This window comes from Mesoplodon densirostris, chromosome 18 (genome assembly GCF_025265405.1).
Source record: "Mesoplodon densirostris isolate mMesDen1 chromosome 18, mMesDen1 primary haplotype, whole genome shotgun sequence".
Classification (NCBI taxonomy): Eukaryota; Metazoa; Chordata; class Mammalia; order Artiodactyla; family Ziphiidae; genus Mesoplodon; species Mesoplodon densirostris.
In genome coordinates, this window is record NC_082678.1 from 9322801 (window position 1) to 9345877 (window position 23077).

Here is a 23077-nt window from a genome sequence, read left to right on the forward strand (position 1 = left end):
GTAGTTGGAGATGTATGATTGAAGTCAGGGTAGGGACATCACCCTCAGGGCAGTGATTGCTGAAACCATGAGAGAGGCATGTGATCTTCAAGGAGAAATGGTAGAAGTAGAAGAATAAAGAGCTAAGGACTGAATCTTGGAGTGCTGTTCTATTCATTCATTCAACAAATGTTTTTGAATTCCTATTATGTGTCAAGCGCTAATGAAGGCAACGGAAAGCGTAAGGAGTAAGGTCACATGTAACTACGGTAAAGCATGGCATCACGATGTTAGAGGAAACACAAGATGATGTGCTGGTACACAGCACGGGAGCTGTGCTAGTCCTTGGGGATACCCTACACATCCTGGTTCTCTTTCTGGCACATGGTAGGATTGTACTTCCTTACCCCCTCTTAAGTTAGGGATGATTATGGGGTTTGCTTCAGGTAATAAAATGTGAGTACAGAGTATATCACTTTCTGAAAGGAGCTTTAAGAGCCACTGCTTGATTCATCATACTTCCTTTATCCTGCCTCGGCTATCATGGAATCGCAGGTGAGATGGAGTCTCTATTACCTATTAGCTTGAGTCTCTGAGAAACTCTGGCAGAGCTTCCCCTCTGAGTCATGACGGACATGTAATGTGGGCAAGAAATAAACTTTGTTGTGTTAAGCGCCTGAGATTTTCAGGGTTGTTCATTATCGCAGCATAACTTAGCCTATTGTTACTGATAAGAGCTTATGGAGTCAACGATGGTCTCCTAAATTTAGGAAGTGACATTTAAGCTGAGACCTGAAGGATGAACAGTGCAGTAAAAAACAGGAAAGAAAGTGTTCTAAGCACAGTGTACTGATTATTAGGAGGCACAGAGATGAGAAAGTTTAGGAGCACTGCAGGAACTAACATACAGTCAACAAGAATTAAAATGAAGAGGTGTCAGCGTCGGTGCTGTGTGTATGGGGAGTGGTGGGTGAGAGAAGAAGCAGAAGAGAAATGGAAGAGACAATGCAAAAGTTTAGAAGCAGTTCCACTGTGGTTCTTTGCTCTTTTTTGAAAACTGGACCATATAGCAGCCAATGTGGTATCCTGCAAACTCAGGTGATTTTAACAAGTCACTGAAAAAAATGCTTGGCTCTTTAAAACATTTGTTCAGAATTCTACTAAGGGCTCTGATGCAAGCATATCATTCTGTCTGACAGGCTGTAATATCGTGAATTAAAGCCACAGGGGCCCAAGACATCATGGACTGGCTACTTGCATTAGTTTTACACTTTCCCTGAATCAGCCCTTCTCCCTTCTTAAAGCTTACAGAGCTTACAGGGCTACAGGAACCTTATTCAGGACTCTGCTGGGGTCTAAACTGATGATAAATTCGTATGCAGTCTCACTAACTTACCTCAGATACTGTGATTCACAAAGCATTACAAATCACTTTACAGCTGACCACATGGGTTACCTATAACATTTTAGAAGAAAAATACCTACAGCAGTCTTTAATGTAGCTTTTTTTACAGACAGCTCTTAATGTACTAATTACTACCATGGGGATAGGAGTACTCACAGCAAACTCTCTTAACAACATACTAACCATGACAAACGCTATGCAATTCCAGTTGTAATCTGACCAGTTTCAGTTAACTCTGCTTTAATTTAAATACACACACACACACCTTTCACTTCTTACACACACGTTCTTTTCCTTATGTAGTCACGAGCGTAATATAAGGTCATCACTCTTCCCCTGAATCCATGTTTCTGCTTAGTCTCCTCAGCCTCTTCCATTCTTGGCTTCCTGGCCCAATGCTAAATAAGGAGATACTCAGATTCCGCTGGCAAATATATGCAATTAGCTGCCAGACTAAAATCTAAGTGAGATATTTACATACTGAGCTGGGAAGTTCTACCATAACTTTAGGTAGATAAGCCCAAAAAGGAGGAGAGGTACACGAAGGAAAGATGAAAGAAAAGTAAAATTGTACAAACTGCCGCAGCTCGAATGCAACAACTAAAGTACCAAACTTGCTGTCAGTAACAGCACACAGCAAATACACAGTGCCTGCTCCAGACCAAATGCCCAAACAACATTTAGCCAGGTGGGCTGAAGCTGGGGCTAATAGTTGTATCTTACAGACTCTTTAAAAAATTAACTTAAATTCTGATCCTTTCCTTTAGTAAGATGAAAGTATGATGCTCAAGTCTTTTCTTGCTGAAGAGGTTATCAGAAGGGGATCACAGAAGTTATCGTGCAAAGCAGGACACTTGAAAGGTGGGAGTTGTTAATAATCATGCTGGAACAACAGGTAAAAACCATGATTGCACACAGCAAATTGGAGTGTGTGGTCATCCTAGTTATCAGGGAGTTTCCTGTAGAGCAGGTAAAATGAGCAGAATAGACATATTTTTAGAGTCAGGTGAGAAGTCTGAAAGAGAAGGCTAAAGAAACAAAATGGGAAGAACGGAAGAAAGGAAAAATGTGGAAAAGAGTGTCAACAGTCAACAGGGAAAAAATGAGGTCTATTCTAGAAGATGAAGAACGTCTCTAGAAAACCGAGTTCCATAGTCTACCTCTAGCTGTGGACATAATGAGGTTGTCATCATTAAACTCTGGTGCCTCCACTCTTGCGTGCAAAGGCAGGTGTAGTGGGTCATGAGAGACAGCGTGGAATGTGTGGGGCCTGGGACTGCAGCAAGGGCATGCTGGAGGCCATGTGAGAGGAGGTGTGGGGCTCCTGCTGCCAAGGGTTTAGGGGCAGGTCTGTTATGGTCCTCAAGGACACAGCAAACTCTCAAGGCACAGAGCCTGCTCCTGGAATCTTCAGACAAGCTGGGAGCCACCTGTGTGCAGGGGAGGGGCAGCAGCTGCAGACACTGGAGTCCACACGAATACAAATGGGAACACGCCAGCATTAGCTCCATGTTAATCCCAGCCTTTCAGAGTCACAAACCACAGCAAAGCGGGTTCTCAGTAGACTCTGTCCTCCATTTTCCATAACCTCTTTAGCGCTCTGAGGTACGTGAAGCCAAATGTTCAGGTTCTTTGGGGGCTGAAAGAGCTCATCTCAGTTCAGAAGTGCCTGGCATCAAGTACCTAGTTAGTAGAAATCTGATGACAGTAGGAATTTGACGACTTAGAAAATCCCTAAAGTAGTAAATCTGTCAGCAATTAGTTGAAAGAATACTCTCATCATATTTGGTAGCACATAAAAATGTAAATGAGCAAATTCAAATTGGTGCTATCAGTAATAATCTCTAGTTTCTAAAAATAACTTGGGAGCAGACCAAGCAAACATTAGTTGTCTTCTAATGAAACTGCCTCAGGAAGTGGACCTAAACTTTTGGCAAAGCACTCAAGCTTCCTGGAATGACCTTAAAATCCCTTATTTATCCCTGCTTTTCAGGAAAAATTCTTAAATTTTCACATGACATGAGCGACAGAGTGGGGTATTTTTAATAATATAAAAAGTCACAAGATCCGAAAGTTAAATTCCACCATAGAGCTACACCACCTTCCTTTGTGTGCCGAACAGATACAAACGTCAAAAGACAGAGTGTATTAAAAAAAACAACAGAGTGTATTAAACAAAAACAACAAGTGCTCATCCCCCAGCAGTACAGGGACCTGTAGTCACTTCCGGGGTGTCCACATCTCTCAGTTAATGCATGCACAATCTTCAACAAATCAGCTACATGATATATTAGGATGTTAACCAAAAACATCCAAATTCTGTTGCTTAGTAACTGCTGTCAAAAGATCCAATTTCCAGCTCTGCTCTTTGTATGGACTAAACCATGAAAAGAGGAGGATTAGGCACCATGATTCTGTTCTGTGCAGACTACAATTTGCAGCGGGATTTACAGGAGGATATTCAAAGAAGATTATTTCTTTCTTGCAAAGCTAGTGGAAAGGAAAATTTCTTCCATTAATTTTCAGTCCTTTTAAAAACAAGACTATATTATGCTATTAATGGGTATAGTTTTATAAACCACTAATTTTCTACTTAATATTGTTCAAACAATGTAGTCACATCGGATTGTTCTATTTCACCTCTGTACAGATTGTATACTCAGAAAGCACCAACATTAGGTAATTAGTTAAAATCAAATTCTACTGCTTTGTTTTTTGTTCATTTAATGCCATTAATAGAACTAGTAAAATAGGGTTTTTTTTAAGTATAGATGCAAAAATGGATAAAGGAATTAAAATTTTTAAACAGAATAAGGTTGAGGAAACAAAAATAAAATGGGGGAGAAGAGAAAGATCTGTGAACACTTCAAATATCTTAATGGAACACATAGTATCCCCCCCAGAATGTAATGATAATACTTCAGACTTTGCTAGTATTGAGGAGTTTATCTATGGAGAAAGGATTTATTAAGCAGATTAAGAGAAGTACAAGGTGAATTTTAAATTAATTGAGAATAAACTACTTTCATATATTTTAGCACCATCTGTATGTGAATAAGAATACCTTAGTTGCAATTAAATCTTACTCATTAAAGCAAGCCTAATGGCCCTCTCTACTAACAAAAACTCATCTCTTGGTTTAAGTAATAAAATGGTATATAAATATATTCTATGACTTAAGTATTCAGACCACCTCTCTTTAAGAAAAATTAATGTGTTATAATATTTCTGAGTTTCACAAACTATTGCCATTGCAAAACATTTTGAAAAATCTTTAAAACTGAGCATCTAGTCATTAAAATGTAGGTGAATAAATGATTTTAATGTCAATCTTTTACCTATCAAATTTGCAAAAAATATATATATATTTTTTAACATCTTTATTGGAGTATAATTGCTTTACAATGTTATGTTAGTTTCTGCAAAAAATATTTTAACAACATCAAGTTCGGGCAAGAGCCCAAGGAAACTGACATTCTTATATGATGGGGCTGCAAGTGAAAATTAGCACAACTTTCTTAAGAGGTGGGCTTTATAAACGTTAGTATTTTAACATAAGTTTTAATAGCAATACTTATTAAAAATTTGAAAACCATTAATATTTTTACCTTAGCAATCTCAATTCTGAGAATTTATCCTAAAGAAATAACCAGAAATGTAATGTGCAATAATAATGATAAGTAAAAACAACCACTATACTTTATTGAGCACATATTATATCCCAAGGCACTATGTGATACTGTACATAAATCACCATCTCATTTAATTCTCATAACAACCCAATGACGCAGCTATTAATATTATCTTCATTTGGTAGATGAGAAAACAGAGGCTTATATGTTAAGTGAATATAAGAGCTGGTAAGAGCAGTGGAGCTGGGGTTCAAATTCAGGTCTATTTGAAACCTAAGTCCAAATTCTCAGCCAGTAAATCAGGATGCTACTCTCAGAAAAATGTAATAAGAAAATGGGGACAGTGATTGGGAGTTCTACAGAATATTGTTTATAACTGTGAAAAAACCTGGAAACAACATAAATGTTCAACAAAAAAGCAACGTTTAAATGGATATTATACAGCTATTAATTTAACATAATATTGAGATACATTTTAATGACAATGAAAAAATTTCATATTAAGTGAAAGAACCAGGTTTAAAACAGTATGCTCAACGTGATCCCCAATATATGTGTGTGTGTATGTGTATGTGAGGAGAAGAAAATAGAAGGACAAATAAGGCCTTTATTTTCTTCTGTATCCTTTTCTGCATTTTCTAAATTACTTTTGAAATTGGGAAAAGCTACATTTTGGGGGTGGAAGGGAAGCACTTAAAAGGAAAGAAATGTCTTCTCCCTAATGATAAAGAATTATAAATTATTTGTGCTTTGAAAAAAAAATCTTTCCATCTTCACACTAAAAAAAAAGAAGGGAAGAGAACAATGGTGGGAGGGAGACTAGAACTACTAAAGAATGGCATTAATATTTCATTTTCAAAAGCAAACTGGAAGACGTAGCACCTTTAGATGGGTTTGAGCCCTCAGGCTTTTGTCAATCTATCATTAGGCAACAATGTGAAAACTATTTGCAGGGAAAGATTTTGCAGTATTTCTAATATATTTCTAAGACACCTATGCGTCATTCTTTTCTCTGTTCTGTTCTTTAGTCACAAGGAATAATATTTTTCCCCAAGGAAAACCCAAAAAGTCTTAATATGAATCTATTATACTGCTGAAGCAGAAATAATTTTTGTAACTTTAAGGGTACAAGGATGATCCAGACAGTGAATCATGAATCCAAACCATTTCAAGTAAGCGTGTATAGACACTTATTTTTATACACCTTAGCCTTCTACTCATCTGAAACCCTACCTTGAAAGGCTTCAACAATTTAAAGATTAAATCATAAGTTATTAAGCCATTAATTTAACCATTTAAGCCTCTAAAATCAGCACATATTACCTTCCCCCCTCAAGTCAATTTGCAAGAGATTGAAATAATAAAAATGATAATATCTCACACTTGCAAAGCAGCTTTGATGTGCAGGAGCCTAAAATACTTCAAAAAAAACTTTATAGAAAAAACCAGGACCATCCACCCACATCTCAGAGTACATGTGAGGTAGAAGCTGGCAGCTGGTGGAAAGCAGTGGAGTAATTTACCATATGCACAGAAGACGACTACTTTGAACAAGTATAAGGAATAGATGGAGTTAGGAAAATACAAATAGAATCAGCTGTTCAATTAAATGCTAAGTTCAATGGCCACCAATTCCAAGGGCTATTTAAATTTTCAACGAAAGTAGTTTAAAGGTTCCCTTTAAAGGGAAAAGGACCAAAAAATAAAGAAAAGCAACCCCTACCTACATTAGGGAGGTTACTGGTCCTAGTGATCCTGTCCAGATTTTCCTGGGAAGGATAGATACTACGGGTCTCACCTCAGACACAGAATAAACAGACTATGATATTTAAGTTCTTGTATCTGGCAACATTTCCCTGGCTTTCACACTCAACTTCAAAGACCTTATGCAGAATATTTACCTTGACGTTTTGGTGTGCAGGCCTGGAATCCTGTTCCAAGCTCCGCCTCCTCTATCCATTTCAAGCAAGCTACACAAATGATTTTCTGCTACCTGCACGAACATGAGACTAACTTCTCAAACTTGTATTTTTTTGGAGTCTGCTTTTGAAAGAATGTATTTTCCTCTTCAATCATTCTATCCTACATCTTTATAAAGTGAGGGCCTAAGAACAAGGTAAAAGAACATCTGAGCTGTCTTTACTAGGCAGCAATCCCATTCTCAAGATTCTTTCCCCTCATTCTGATTTTCTCACATCTCTTTTGTGGTACGCGGGCCTCTCACTGTTGTGGCCTCTCCTGTTGTGGAGCACAGGCTCCAGACACGCAGGCTTAGCAGCCATGGCTCAAGGGCCCAGCCGCTCCGCGGCATGTGGGATCTTCCCAGACCAGGGCACGAACCCATGTCCCCTGCATCGGCAGGCGGACTCTCAACCACTGAGCCACCAGGGAAGCCCCTCACATCTCTTTAACTTACAGTAAGTTCTTATCTATAAAAGATCAAGCATGAAAAAAAGGATTTATGTAAAATAAATACTTCAACTAAATATATAAAAAATAATCTTTCTTCACTGTCTGGGAGTATGCAAAATAAGAATATCAGTGAAAATCAAATGAGGTGAAACAGCCATTAAGAGTGTTCAGCATTGATTTTTGTTGTTTTTGATTTCTGTTTTTAATGAGCAACTGCCTACTATCCTAAATGCCTTACATGGTACTTGCTTGAATGGAAGAGCGATGAACCAGACGATCTTAGAGTTCTTTCAGTGCTAGGATTCTATTCTATGTTGTTCTAACTTTCACCAGTGGTTCAAAGCAGCTGTATTAAGAAGGTGACAAATGGCACTTGGAGAAAGGCAAAAAGACAAGGACCGCACTAAGTCTGCCAAGCAGACTGATTACTATCTAATATACCACCATCTTTCTGTAGGGGTTTTGAGAATATCTTTCCAATGATACACCTCTGTTCTTTCCCAAACTATACAGTCAATTTAATTGACCCTAGTCTGACTTTATACATTGATGAAAGAACTTAAAAAATCCTAAATGAATTTGCTCCACTCTACTCAAACACTCTTAACTGTGATCTTTCAGTCAAGTCAATACAAACTTAAGAAATGAAAATTAATCATAATACACACTAAACAAAGCATAATTTGGAAGATAAGGATACTCTAATAAAAATGCATTACAGGGCTTCCCTGGTGGTGCAGTGGTTGAGAATCTGCCTGATAATGCAGGGGACACGGGTTCGAGCCCTGGTCTGGGAGGATCCCACATGACGCGGAGCAGGTAGGCCCATGAGCCACAACTACTGAGCCTGGGCGTCTGGAGCCTGTGCTCCGCAACAAGAGAGGCCGCGATAGTGAGAGGCCCGCGCACCGCGATGAAGAGTGGCCCCCGCTTGCCACAACTAGAGAAAGCCCTTGCACAGAAACTAAGACCCAACACAGCAAAAATAAATAAAAATTAATTAATAAACTCCTACCCCCAACATCTTAAAAAAAAAAAAAGCATTACAAAGTTAAATACTATGTCTAAAACAGTTGCTGTTTCCCACCAAATTCTGCTGATAGTTTAATTCTACTTGAGAAGAACATAACTGCCATGGCATATATATATATATACACACAAGGATAGATATATATGTACATGTGTACGTACACATGCACATGCGCGTGTACACACATCTAAGAGATAGGAAATTAAAATGAAAGTAAAAATCTTGATACCTTCTTCATGGCCTGACACTTGGCTGTCTCAGAAAAGCCAATCATCTTATCAGGAGAACAGATCTTGATGAAGGGGAAGTTGGATTCCTCTGCGATCTTTGCAGCCAAAGCAGTCTTCCCACTGTGAGGAGGACCTGCATAACAATACGAGCAAGTCAGGGGAAAAAAGCCAACCTAAGCAAAGAGGAATAAAACAAGTTTAAACTTTTATCCACAATGTACTGAGGCCTCAACTAGTTGCTCATTAACATTTCCTGACACAATTTCATGGCAGACATGTTTTCTCTTATTTATTAGCAACTAAATTTAATGAACTGATTAGCACTTCTCAAAAGTATGTTGAAATATATTCCTTCTTTCTTTCTCACATAACCTTAATCTTTCAAACTTCTGGCTAAATATACAAAATGCAAGGGTTTTGCTTCTTTAAAAAAAAAAGAGAATGCATTCAAATGTATATCAGTACCTATGTTATTAGTTTTATCAAATCATTTGTCTGACAAAAAAATACAATCTTCTTAGGAGGTGATATTAGGGGCAGGGAAAACTGCCTTATTAGAAGCAAATGTGACTTAAAGAGCTAGGAAACTAAAGACTCAGGTCTTCTCATGAAGGCAACCAAAGCTACAAACTTACTTATATTTAGACATCTCTTCCTTCCCTTCTGTGTCATAAAAGATGTGCCCCTCTTCCAACCATAAACTGACCAATCATTCTTCCCCATCTTCTCAGGAACCTGACATTATTATTTTTTTAATTTTATTTTTTATACAGCAGGTTCTTATTAGTTATCCATTTTATACATATTAGTATATATATGTCAAGCCCAATCTCCCAATTTATCACACCCCCCACCCCACTTTCCCCCTTGGTGTCCATACATTTGTTCTCTACATCTGTGAGGAACCTGACATTATTGATTGTACCCTCTCCCCCATATGTTCCACCCCTCCGTCTTCCCTGGAGCCTTACCAACAGCATTTAAACATGCTCTAGTCTACTGACAGTTTAATAAACAAAACAAAAAAAACCTCTTTCTTGACTTCACTACTCTCAACACTACTCTGCCTTCTCCCTTCGAAATGGAACCTCCCTAAATAATCATCTACGCCAGCTGCCTTCACTCTTCACCTTCCATCCATCCTCAAACAAACGCTATGGCTTCCATTGCCATTACATGGGACAGGCTCCCATCGGGGTCACCAATGACCACCGCCACGTCACCAAATCCAACACTTTATCTGTTGGCCTCTCAGGAATATTTGATACAACTGATAACTCTCCTCTTTATTTATTTTTCTTTTTTTTATAATTAATTTTTATTGGAGTATAGCTGCTTTACAATGTTGTGTTAGTTTCTACTGTACAGCAAAGTGAATCAGCTATACCTCTCTTCTTTCCTTAAATACTTTTCTTGGCTTCTGTGACAGCACATTCTCTTTTTCCCCCCTCTTACCTCTCTGGTTATTCTTGCTCAATCTCCTTTGTCAACTCTTCCTGCTCTACTTAGTCCTTAAATGTTGACACACCTCAGAGATTAGTCCTAGGCCCCCCATTTCTTCTCAACCTACCCTTTCTGTAAGTGACTTCATCCACTCCCATGGATTCAACAACAGTCTACATACTGACAACTCATGAATGTATACTGCCAGCGAGACCTCTCTTCTAAGCACTAGACCCACGTATCCAGTGGGCTACTCAACATTTCCCATTCAATTATCCTACAGGAACCATGAACTTAATGTGTCCAAAACTGAACTCATGATCTTTCTTTCTGAAATGTACTTCTCCACTAGCGTTCCCAGTCTTAGTAAACAATAGCATTTACCAGCAGTGAATACCAGAAACCTGGGGATCATGTTTGATCTCTCCCCATTTTCAATCTACTTACTATTTCTAAGCTTCAGCTTCCTCATCTACAAAATAGGGATAACAGCAGCATCTGCCCTCACAGGATTGAAGTGGGGTTTAAATGAGAAAGTATGTGTAAAATGCTAGTAGACTGACTGGCAAATAGTTAAGAGTTCAAAGAATGTTAGCTTAATTATGCTTAATAATTAATTAATCATTATTATAATTATCATAAAGTCTCTTTTATTCTCCCTCCTAAATATTTCTCAAAGTGGTCTACATAACTCCATCTCTCCTACCACTACAGTACTTCAAACCATAATCAGCTCTCATTAAAACTAATGCAACTGCTTCTCACCATTGGTCTTTCCTGTGTATTTTCGCCACTCTAATCCATTCTCTATCACAAAGCAGTCATGATGTTTTGAAAATATAAATCTGATCGTGTCACTTCACTGCTTAAAATCCTACAAACGGCTCCCCACTGCCCCCTGGACAGAGTCTAAATCATTAACATGGTCTACAAGGCTTTGCATGAACTGGCTCCTGTCTTCTTCAGTCTCATGTCTTAGCCAATCTCCCTTTCTGTTTCAGTATCCTTCCAGCCCAGGGCTTTTTCACACGCTGGTCCCTCTGTTTAGAACATCTTCCGCAGTTACTATGCCCGCCCAGCTTCTCCTCATCCTTTAGGTCTTGGCTTAATGTGTTTCTCTCAGGGAGCCCCCACCCCTAGCCCTTTGGAAGGGGCTGGATTCCCCTGTCATGTGGACTCACTGAACCTTTCTGTTGTTCTACTAATTATAACTATAAAAAGTAATTGGTAGAATGTCCTTCCTTTTTTGTCTGCTTGGTAAAATCCTAACTGATCCTTCAAAGTCTAAATTGAACACTTTCTTTGACCACCCCTGGGCAAAATGACTTGCATTCACATACCCTTACACACATACATGGTAGTTAGGTATTTGTTTACATGGCTTTTTTTCATGACCAGACTCAACTCTGTGAATGTCTTTGTGTCTCCAGTAACCAGTTCAATGCCTAAGACATAGTAAATACTCAGTGAATATTTTTTTAATTGAATTGAATATTATGTGGTATCATAGAGTCTATTAAGTAACACAGAAATTTAGATACAATCTTATAAGAAAACTAGTTGCTATCATTCATTAGTAACATTCTAACCCAAGAAGATTTAAATTCGTGCACAATATCGGAACACAGAATGGACTGCTATTTTCAAATCATGAACAGGTTTAGAACTGAAAATAATTCATTTTTCTGGAATGTGCTAAATGGTTTTGTAAAAGTGCTTCTTTTTCTTTTTTCAGCTTTTGATGCCATCACATCATTTTTTCTCACCTTCCAGAAGGACGCTAACCAATGGTGTGCGGTCACTGTTTTTAGTCTGTTGGACCAGCAGCTCCCCATCTTCTAGAACTCGAGTAACTGGATCACCCCATTTGATGATACCATTCATAATGTAACTTGCATAATCCTCTTGGTTTGTGCCAAATGCCTATGAAGGAAAAGGACAGTTTAAAGCATTTTTAGCATCAGTATTAAAAATTAAATATTTAAAGGTGTAAAGGATGAGTAATAATTCCTACATGCTAGGGTCATAGCAATATCCCATATTAATATAAAAAGCCTGAAAAGCAAAAAAAAAATTTTATAATTTCTCATTTAACTTTTTACCCAATTGGGGCAAAAACTGCTTCACATGACTTAATGGAATAAAAAATATATTCTAGGCTCAGATTTTGTGAGGGCTCAAGCCCTTGCAATCCCTGAGAAAGGGTATGTTCCAATGTGCTTGTTTCTATAAGGAGTACATGGGTTGTGGCCTTCTGTCAAGAGCAAAGAGAAAGAGAGAATAAGGATTTAGAAATTAGAAACAGTTGGCTCAGCACACAAAGATACTATCCTAACACTGACTGTAGGTGTCAGATATTAAAATGGAAATATGAAATGGTAATGAGGAGATCTTGTCCACATATGCTTGGTGGTAGGGGATATAAGTCGAATCGTACCAAAAGGTAAGTGTGTGTGTAAATGTAAGATTTAGAACGAGCTAGAAATGAGCAGAGGTAATGAAGATTGAAGGGTTAGGGAAAGGAAAGAAAAGCAATTGCTATATATAATCATTTCATTTGTACTATATATTGGAGCATAAATCACATCCCTTTTCATTTTCAACTTCTAATCTCAAATTGTAACTCCCATCAAACCAGCTACCAAAAGTAGTTAAAAACTTTAGTACTTATTTACTTAATTGAATAGCATTTCCACAAGGTTAACAGGAGAAGAAATGAGTAGGAAAATATAACCCAATGTAATATAAAGCTCATATAGCTTGACAATTCCTAATTTTAAAAAATTATCACGGGCTTCCCTGGTGGCGCAGTGGTTGCGAGTCCGCCTGCCAATGCAGGGGACACGGGTTTGTGCCCCAGTCCAGGAAGATCCCACATGCCACGGAGCGGCTAGGCCTGTGAGCCATGGCCGCTGAGCCTGCATGTCTGGAGCCTGTGCTCCGCAACGGGAGAGGCCACAACAGTGAGAGGCCCATGTACCGCAAAAAAAAAAAAAAAATTATCACAACCCTCAAGTCAAGTTTTCACTCCCCACTGTATGGAATAACTTTAACAGTTCTTTAGAACTTGCACCTCACAGAAAGTCATCCTTTGTAATACTGTTTATAAACAGTATACAGTGGTCTCATCACTCTATTACTCTGCCACCAAATCATTTTTCAGACCACTCTTTGGTCCTTGCATACACTAGTGCTTTGATTCCTGAGTACAGAGTAAAGTTCTTATTCCCTGGTCTGAATATGGTAAATGCAGTGGCTGTGTAAAAAGTTATAAAGGAAGAGCCTAATAAATACTGGTTGGAAGGCTGTTGTAGGAAATATGTAGATTGGCTGGCTTTTGTCTAACAGCGTTGAGATACGTGAACCAGAAAACAGTGACCCTCCCAAGCTATATAATATGTATGAGTCATCCTTACTTATCCTGTCATTTCAGTTTTTGTTTTATCCCCCAGACCCTTGGAATAAATAAAAGTTGCTGCTTACTTAACTAAGTTATCTTAGTTGCCCTTTCCTTGTAGCCAAATTATCTGTCTTGAAAAAATTTTAAGATAGATCAGTTAGGCTGGGCTCTAATATTTTTGGTAACTATTACGAATAATAACAGCAAAAGATTAAACCATTTCCACTGCTGAGTAACTTTTGAAAGTAATTATTTTATATTTAAAAGTCAGAATAGTCATAAAAAAGCAGACAGGGGGCTTCCCTGGTGGCACAGTGGTTAAGAATCCGCCTACCAATACAGGGAACACGGGTTTGAGCCCTGGTCCGTGAAGATCCCACATGCCGCAGAGCAACTAGGCCTGGGCACCACAACTACTGAGCTTGCGTTCTAGAGCCTGTGCGCCGCAACTACTGAAGCCCGCGAGCCACAACTACTGAGCCCGCGAGCCACAACTACTGAAGCCCACGTGCTTAGAGCCCGTGCTCCGCAACGAGAAGTCACCACAATGAGAAGCCCACACACCACAACGAAGAGTAGCCCCCGCTCGCCACAACTAGAGAAAGCCCATGCACAGCAACAAAGACCCAACGCAGCCGAAAATAAATAAATAAATTAATTAATTAATTTTAAAAAAAGCAGATAGGGCTAAAAGAAGTTGATTTTTGTCTTTAAAGGAGATACTTGCAACAAATAATTACTGTCAAGGATATATAAAGAACTTATACAGATCAAATAAAAATAAACAATACAACAGAAAAATAGGCAAAACACATGAATGGCATCTCACAGAAGATACTCATATGGCCAATAAACATATGGAGAAATACTTCATAGGTAATCAGTGAAATGAAAATCAAGGCCAAAACGCGATCCCATTTTACATCCAACTGAATGGCAAAAAATAATTCTGACAATACCAAGTATTGTAGAGGATGCAGAGAACAGGATCTCTTTTACATTACTGGGGGAAGTGTTTATTGGTTCAACCACTGAAAAAAACAGCTTGAAAGTCTTAGTTTGAAGTTGTACATTCATATACCCAACAACCCAGCCATTTTATTCCTAAACATATATCTAGGAGAAACTCATTCAAGAATGCTTTAGCAGCAGTTGTTTGTAATAACAAAAAACTGGTAACGTTCCAACTGCCCATTGACAGGAAAACAGACAAATTGTGTTAGTCACACAATGTGATGCTATTCAGCAATGAAAATAAATGAGGCATAGCACGATCATACAGATGACTTGATAATAAAATATGTAATAAAATAGCAAGTCTCAAAAAATCAATATATACCATATTTTATTTTACACACTGTAGACTAATGACAGCATGTCATGAATTTGGGTTAGTCCAATTCTATGCACCCAAGGTCCATCGAAGAAAGAAAAACAACATACACACCTTTTTAAGGTTCTACAATTTGTTTTTTTATTAATATAGGACTCCAAATAATGGTTACTCAAACATGAGTGGTTGTTTTATAGGAAAATGGGTTAATGACCTTATAATGTATTCTAAAACTAAAACTATGACTATTGAGTTTTGAGTACATTTTAAGAAAATTGACACCTTTTTAAAAAAAGGCACTGAAAATGGTTAAAAGTTTTAGAAACTATAGCAGTTAGAGGAACTGCAGATATTGAGCAAGAAAACGGGATGCCTTGGAGGAGGGTGGGGAAAGGGAGAGAGAAAGGAGATGAGAATTAATTTTAAACATAATAAGTAAAATATGAAGGATGGATGAATTAGGATGAATTTAGGTATCCGTAGCTTCAGATTATATAAGAACCAATGAGAAAACTATTTCTAGTTCAAAACAATTTAAGAACAAATAATTAGAAAGTCTCAAAATTGAATGGTCTGCCTTACAAGATGGAGAGCTCCCTATCATGAGAAATATTTCAGTAAGCCTTGGTTAATTACCCAGCCATCAGAGTTACTGAACAGATGTTTCTTATATTGGACAGTTCCAGTACTGAGATTTTATGATTTTTTTAAAACTACATGTGATATAACCTTCCAAAATATTGGGTAAAATGGCACTTATTTTCCCCCTGAATTATTATTTTTCTTTTTGGCTTATACATCACTCAGTATTCATACTCACTGGTTTGATATCATTCTCCAAAGAAGCAAGGAAGTCTCCTCTTGTCACCTGCAGGCTCTCTGCTTTCTCCATGTCCACTTCCACTTTAGTACTGGCCTGATTAGAAATGAAAACAAAACGTTAAGGACTTCCAAGATTTAAGAATATTTTCAGCCTAAGAATATAACACCTGAGGATATAAAAGGCATATTTCCATAGACAAAAAAAATCTCTCTCAAATTCACAAACATACACACACACACACACACACACACACACACACATACCTACATATACATATATTATGCCTTTTGCCTGAACAACTCCACTTCTAGGTGTTTATCCCATGAATATACTCACAAATGTGCACAAAGTTATATGTACCAGGATATCTACTAGAGTAATTTGTAATAGCTGAAGACTGGAGGCAAATTAAATGTCCATGAAGAGGGTACCAGTCAAGTAAATTATCACATATCTTTACCAAAGGACACTGGATAGCGTTTTTTTTTTTGTTTTTATTTTTCAAAATGAGGCACGAGGAGGAGAAACTATTTAGAGAGGGTCTCTAGGAACAGTGGTTTTCATCCTCGGCTGCCTATCAGAATAACGCCTGGAGTCTTTAAAGATATACACACACACACACCTACATACGTATATAGATGCCCAGCCCCACCCTGCAGGATTTTGATTTAACAGGTCCAGCAGAGGGTCCAGGCATTTACATTTTTATAAAGTGCACAGGTGGTTCTGATGCTCAACCAGGTTTGTGAACCATTATTCTAGGAGACCAAGGACCTACAACTTTGATTTTTGCTCATACTCTGTGCTTGAGAATCTATGTGCCAGCTCCAAATATTCTGCTTACTGCACCTGGAGCTACCACTTAGAACAGACATCTGGAGAAGCATCAAGGCCTTTATCAGCACTTGGAGCTGCCTGGACCTGATGAGTGATTGAGATACCAACACACTTTTTAATGTGACTGGGCTCACTCCCAATAGCACAAGGCAAGTGAGTCTAATGTTTTAAATGGTACTATAGGCTTTAAAAAAACATATCTTCAAAAAAATCTGACTACAAACCCAAAGTATGTGAAGCAGTATCAACCTTCCAAAGGTTATTATAAAATATGAGTCATGTTCCTTTAGGAATGGACTGCTGAGACAAATAAAATGACAAACATTTTGTAAAACTCAGCCTTATGGGACAAAAAGAACTCTGTCAGAAAACTAGATCAAGATGGCAAACAGAACACTTTTATTTGTCTCCCTTCCTGCCGCAAATCCCATGAAATGACAGAAAGTGAGAGAGAATGGTTAAAAAGCATGGAACATGTATCTGGAAGTTTTTTTTTTTTTTTTTTTTTTTTTGCGGTATGCGGGCCTCTCACTGTTGTGGCCTCTCCCGCTGCGGAGCACAGGCTCCGGACGCGCAGGCTCAGCGGCCATGGCTCACGGGCCCAGCCGCTCCGCGGCATATGGGATCCTCCCAGACCGGGGCACGAACCCGCATCCCCTGCATCGGCAGGCGGACTCTCAACCACTGCGCCACCAGGGAGGCCCTATCTGGAAGTTTTAACACTGATTTAAGAGGAGTCTCAGAAGGAGAGAAAAGAAAGAATGATAGAGAAAAAACAATAAAAGACAGAAGAAATAAAATTTCTCCGGCTGAAGAAAGGTGTATCTTTGCAGTTTAAAGGTTTCAATGAGTGATCAGGGTAAATGAAAAGAAACCCACATCTGTCTAGACAGTGTTGTAAACTATCAGAACACCAAAGGTGAAGAGAAATTTCTAGAACCTTTTGAGAGACAAAAACAGGTCACCTGTAAAAGGAACCAGAATAAACACTAGAAACTAGAAGAAAATGTAATAACCCTGTCTTCAAAAATCCATCCGGCTATCTATCTATCCTAGAAAATGATTCTCGTATGCACATAGGGAGGCACAGGCAAGCATTTTCATAACAGTGTTATGAAATACTGTTATGATTTCCTTTTAGAGTGAAGCTGAATTCAAATGACAGAAACATATAGCAATATGAAGGGAATATCTTGTCTATCTTTCAGCATTTGCTGAAAAATATGACAGATTTCAGGACTGGAGCTGGTGTGAACCTTGAATTTTTACTACTAAGAAAGGACTCACCCAATGAATTAAAGTGAATTAAGATGGCTGGGGGACAGTTATTTTAGAACAAGTTGTTTTTAGACACTCTAGGAATTTCAGAAGTCACCTAATTGTAAGTAATCAATACTACAATGATAAACCTTTCATACCTATTCATTAAAATAAGTTTTCTAAGGACTTCTCTTGGCTAACTTTTACTATTTTACTATTTTGTCAAAATCGCAAAATGTTATTTAAAAAAATCTACAATTCTGAATTTTTACTCATTCAGAAAACCTTTTCTTATTTGTCTGAATTAGTGTGATTTTTTTCTGCATTTTATTTATAACAGCTAATCAATATGGAAGAGGCAACATCTTTCAGCTTATACCTGCAGAAACTAATAAACTTGTATTTCAACACTAGCAAATATCCAGTGGTCACACTTAAATTTCATAACCTTTTAAATCTGACCTTTCAAAGTTCTTATCATTCCTCTTAAATTAAGGGTAGAATGACCTTAATCATTCAAAATTCTACAGAAAATAAAAAAGAATTGTATTGCAATTCTGCAAACATAAATCAGCTTTGATTCAGTTGTAAAGTGTGTGTGTGTGTGTGTGTGTCCTCAATTTATTTCCTTACAACAGATTAGAGCAGAAGATATTTGTGTTATCTTCTCTACCTGAAGCAGAAATTCCTTCCAAGCTAAAAACAACCAAATGTCACATGAATTTTAGTTGACCACAAACATGGATTCAAGCACAAATGACATGCACATCAGGTGTTCATGACTGGATTTTCCACTTGCTTCAAAAAACCTGAAAGAACAGTTTAACAGGGAAGACTTGTTTAGTTTATTCCACCTGACTTTGTTTAAACCTAATTCTTTTGAAAAGGAAGCAAAATAACACTATTAATGGCTTTTTTTTTTTTTTTTTGGCCACGCCAGTCGGCTTGCAGGATCTTAGTTCCCCGACCAGGGACTGAACCCAGGTCCTGGCAGTGAGAGCACCGAGTCCTAACCACTGGACTGCCAGGGAATTCCCAATAATGGCTTTTTATAATACAAAGAAAGAACATCATAATAAACAGATGAATGTTGTGTATAAGTTCTACACCAACTGTAAGTCATAAGTTTCAAATTAAGTACTTGCTCATCAATCACTACTAGTAAAGCTATAAATATGTACAGAAATGAGAATATTAAAACTGTGTGTCTTTTGTTCAACTGAGGAAGAATCTTGTTGGGAAAACCATGTTTAAAGACCTGGACAGTGCAGATTTTTTTAAATGCAGAAAAGAAAGTAAATGTTAGTACTATTTCTTTTTTGGTAGTGAGGTTAGTGTCTTAGATATCTCTCCCTTCCCCGAAGTACCTGTGAAGTCCCTTGCATTAGATATTCCACTGATACCCAAAAAACCCAAAAGCTGTTTGGTACAAAAGGTGTTGATCACAAGCCTATATGCATCATCTGAAGTTTAAGTTAAAGATAATTCAACCACATGGAAAAAGTGCGGGAAATAATGTCCACTATTTGCACTACTTCTTACTTGCAAATCTAAAAGGATAACATATTCCGTACAGTGGTGGTGAATATTTTAGCTTTAAATCAGAAATATTATAACTGCAAATAGTCAACAAAAATCAGAAACTCAGATATTGAAAAGGATACATACAGTATCCTCTCAGATCAGCCAATAATAACAAAAATGGAAGTAAACATTTATATAGTTTGTAAGGCACTTCCACAAACAGTATTTGATTTCATTTTCACAAAAATTTGATGAAATAGGTAGTCATTTCCCCTTGGCAAATCAGAAACAAAAAAAGTGGGAAGAACTGTAACACATAACCACACCTTCTGACTACAAAACTTGTGATTTTTCCACCGTTTCTCATTGCCTCGTGTGTAAATAAATCCAATACATGCTTAAAGAAAGCATGTTTCTTGACAATGGCTTAGGGACACTTTTGGATAAGATTATTGTGATAAAAATGACAAATGACTAAATAAGATAAAAATTCAGTGGCTAATGCATATGAAAAATCTGATACCTAATAAACTAGCTGTTGTGGATTACAGTATCAAGAAGCACTAATGTGGTCTGAGGTGAAAGATCGGTACGGTGGGGAGCAATTTTCACATCATTTATACAATTTTTCTTGAAGTCACCATCACTTTTTCTAAGACATTTCTTATGGCAAGGAGAAAGAATGGATGAATGAAATGAATGGATCCATTCTATAAAGGACCCAATACTATACTTCCCACACTATCCAGTCCTTTGGCATTCTCAATTTTTTTTGTTTTGTTTTAATGCAGTAGTACTAGTATCCTCCTCCCCACTGGGTCTCCAGTATTTTTTTTTTTTCCTTGCGGTACGCGGGCCTCTCACTGTTGTGCCCTCTCCCATTGTGAGCACAGGCTCCGGACACGCAGGCTCAGCGGCCATTGCTCACGGGCCCAGCCACTCTACGGCATGTGGGATATTCCCGGACCGGGGCATGAACCCGCATCCCCTGCATGGGCAGGCGGACTCTCAACCATTGCGCCACCAGGGAAGCCCATGGGTCTCCAATATTTTAAAGAGTTTTACCATCTTGTCTAAAGTGGCCTCTCCCATTATAGCATTCTTGAGCTAGAACAAAGTCAGTTCCATTATGTAGGGGAATTATGGCTTATAGATAGAGTTTGATACAGAATACATATTTACTAATTTAAAAAGTATTTACTAAACAGCTACCATATTCTCAGTATTAAGACCTATATGAAACACTGTGGGAGATTCAGAAATGAATAAGATACGGACTTAAAGTCTACAACAAGGGTTGACAAACTTTTTCCATAAAGGGCCAGAGAGTAAATATTTTAGGCTTTGTGGGCCATGTAGTCTCTTTTGCAAATACTCAACTCTGGCATTGTAGCATGAAAGCAACCACAGACAATACATAAATGAACAGGGGTGGCTGTGTTCCAAAAAAACTTTATTTATAAAAACTGGTGGTTGGCTGGATACGGCCCATGGGCCACAATTTACCGACCCTTGGTTTAAAACCATTGCCAGGGTATACCCGAATAAAACATACTCAACCTGACTGTTCAGGCTTTTACTATTTCCTGCGTGAATTGTTATACAAGTTCCCCTCTCTTGTCTTATGTCACCAACTTCACTCCCCTAAATACTCCACTCGACACAGCTGCCAGAGTGAGCTTATGTTTTAACACTATGTCACTGCTATTCTTAAAACTCTTCAACGGCTTAGCACTACTCACAGAAAAGAAGTCCATACTTCTTAGCACAGTATAAAAGGCTCTTTGTGCTCCATCCCCTGCTTTAGCCTCCTGACTTATCCCCCACGTCTCTCTCTACCTCCCCTTCCCTACCTTTTATGCTGCAGCAATACTGAATTACTCTAACACACCATGCTGTTTGTGTGTCTCTGTTCCTTTGCATATTTGTTCTTTCTACCTAAAATGCATGACTCCATCAGGAAACATATCCACCCAGAAATTCCTCTGTGAAGGCTCCTCTCACCGACAAGCTGACCACACCTGACACCTTTTCACTTCCTTACCCCGTATGTACTTTCTATTACTGCATGTGGAGGATTAGACTGTGAGCTGCTCAAGGGTAGGCAACTGGAGCATTAACCCCTAGTACAGTGTCTGGCACACACTAGGCTAGATAAATCCACTGATTGAAAGTCAACAGAAGGTATTGTAAATGATGCGTTACTATTTCTTTTTTTTTTCTGGCCGCACTGTGTGGCTTGCGGCATCTTAGTTTCCCCACCAGGGATTGAACCTGGGACACCGCAGTGAAACCGCCAAGTCCTAACTACTGGACCGCCAGGGAATTTCCGATACACTACTAGTTCAAGAAGGAACGGAACACACCATTCTTGAAAGGGAGAATGAGAAAAAGTTTGAAGAAAGTGGTGGTACATGAGCCAGGTATCGAAAAGATAAGTAAACATAGAGGGTAAAGCTTCTCAGTGAAGAAAAAAAAAAAAAAAGAGGTAACAGCAGAGAAGTAGAAAAATACATTAATATCTGATGACTGGTAAATATTCAATATTTTAGTTTGGCTAAAGTGTATGGAGGGTTTCCCTGGTGGCGCAGTGGTTGAGAGTCCGCCTGCCAATGCAGGGGACACGGGTTCGAGCCCTGGTCTGGGAAGATCCCACATGCTGTGGAGCGGCTAAGCCCGTGCGCCACAACTACTGAAGCCCATGAGCCTAGAGCCCGTGCTCCGCAACAAGAGAGGCCACCGTAATGAGAAGCCTGCGCACCGAAACAGAGAGTCCCTGCTCGCTGCAACAACTAGAGAAAGCCCGTGTGCAGCAATGAAGACTCAACGCAGCCAAAAATAAAATAAATAAATAAGTAAATTTATAAAGTGTACGGAGAATAACTGGGAACACATCAGGAAAGGCCAATTTAGGGTCAGATCTAAGAGGACCTTAAAGACCAGACTAAGACTTCTGTACTTTGTTCTGTAGATCATGGTGAGTCACTGAAAGTTTCTGAAGAATAGAATGGTGTGAAACAGGAAGGTTAATCAAACAGAAGACAGGTGGTGGCAATGAGAACTGAAAGATACTGCCAAGATAGAGCTGACAAAATCTGGCAAATAACTTGATGTAGGACACAAGAGAGTGGTAGAAATCAAAGATAATCTTGGCGTTTTAAGCTTAGGAAATTGGGATAAACAGGGAAGTAGGAGCAGGAAGGAAAGTAGTAAAAAAAAACAAAAACAAACAAAAAAAAGTGAATTTGGTTTTGGAATATTAAAATTGAAACCTGATAACACATCCAGGTACAGGTATTTGGTATAAATCTGAAAGTGGGAGAAAGATACTTTCAAGAGATGAGACATAAATCTGGGAGTCACCTAACTACAGGTGGTAAGTAAAACCTGAAGAGAAGCGATGGTAAAGGATCAAATGCACTTTATCAAATTTTATTTACCAAAATGAAAGTATCCTTTGTATGTATTTCTACCAAAGTATCAATAACATTATTGTATTAATTTGCAAACATATGCATTTCCCTGACTCTCTACTCCTTGTGCGAAAAGGTCATGCTTTATTGTCTTTGTGTCTCCCGCTTAATACCTTGAAAATAGCAGGTATTCAATATATTTACTTAATGAAGCAGCCCTCATAATTCTAGCATGTAGAAAATCCAACTTCCTATGTCATGTTACAAGTCAACACAGCACAAATTTTTAAAAAATTCTTCAAAATCTTCATCTTCACGTGTCTGTATCAAATGGTGGCAACCTAAAGTAAATGGGT

The 23077-nt window shown here is 38.3% G+C and overlaps 1 protein-coding gene across 2 annotated transcripts in view; it reads right to left on the reverse strand.

The window, feature by feature from the left end:
* The window catches only part of NSF (N-ethylmaleimide sensitive factor, vesicle fusing ATPase), a 162996-nt gene that overhangs the window by 33938 nt on the left and 105981 nt on the right, over positions 1 to 23077 (reverse strand). For both annotated transcript variants that reach the window (XM_060081415.1, XM_060081416.1), the window contains exons 13-15: positions 15685 to 15780; positions 11898 to 12054; positions 8688 to 8821 (exon numbers count right to left, since the gene is read on the reverse strand). In XM_060081415.1, coding sequence (XP_059937398.1) covers positions 8688 to 8821; positions 11898 to 12054; positions 15685 to 15780 — 387 coding nt within the window. The remainder of the gene's footprint in view (positions 1 to 8687; positions 8822 to 11897; positions 12055 to 15684; positions 15781 to 23077) is intronic.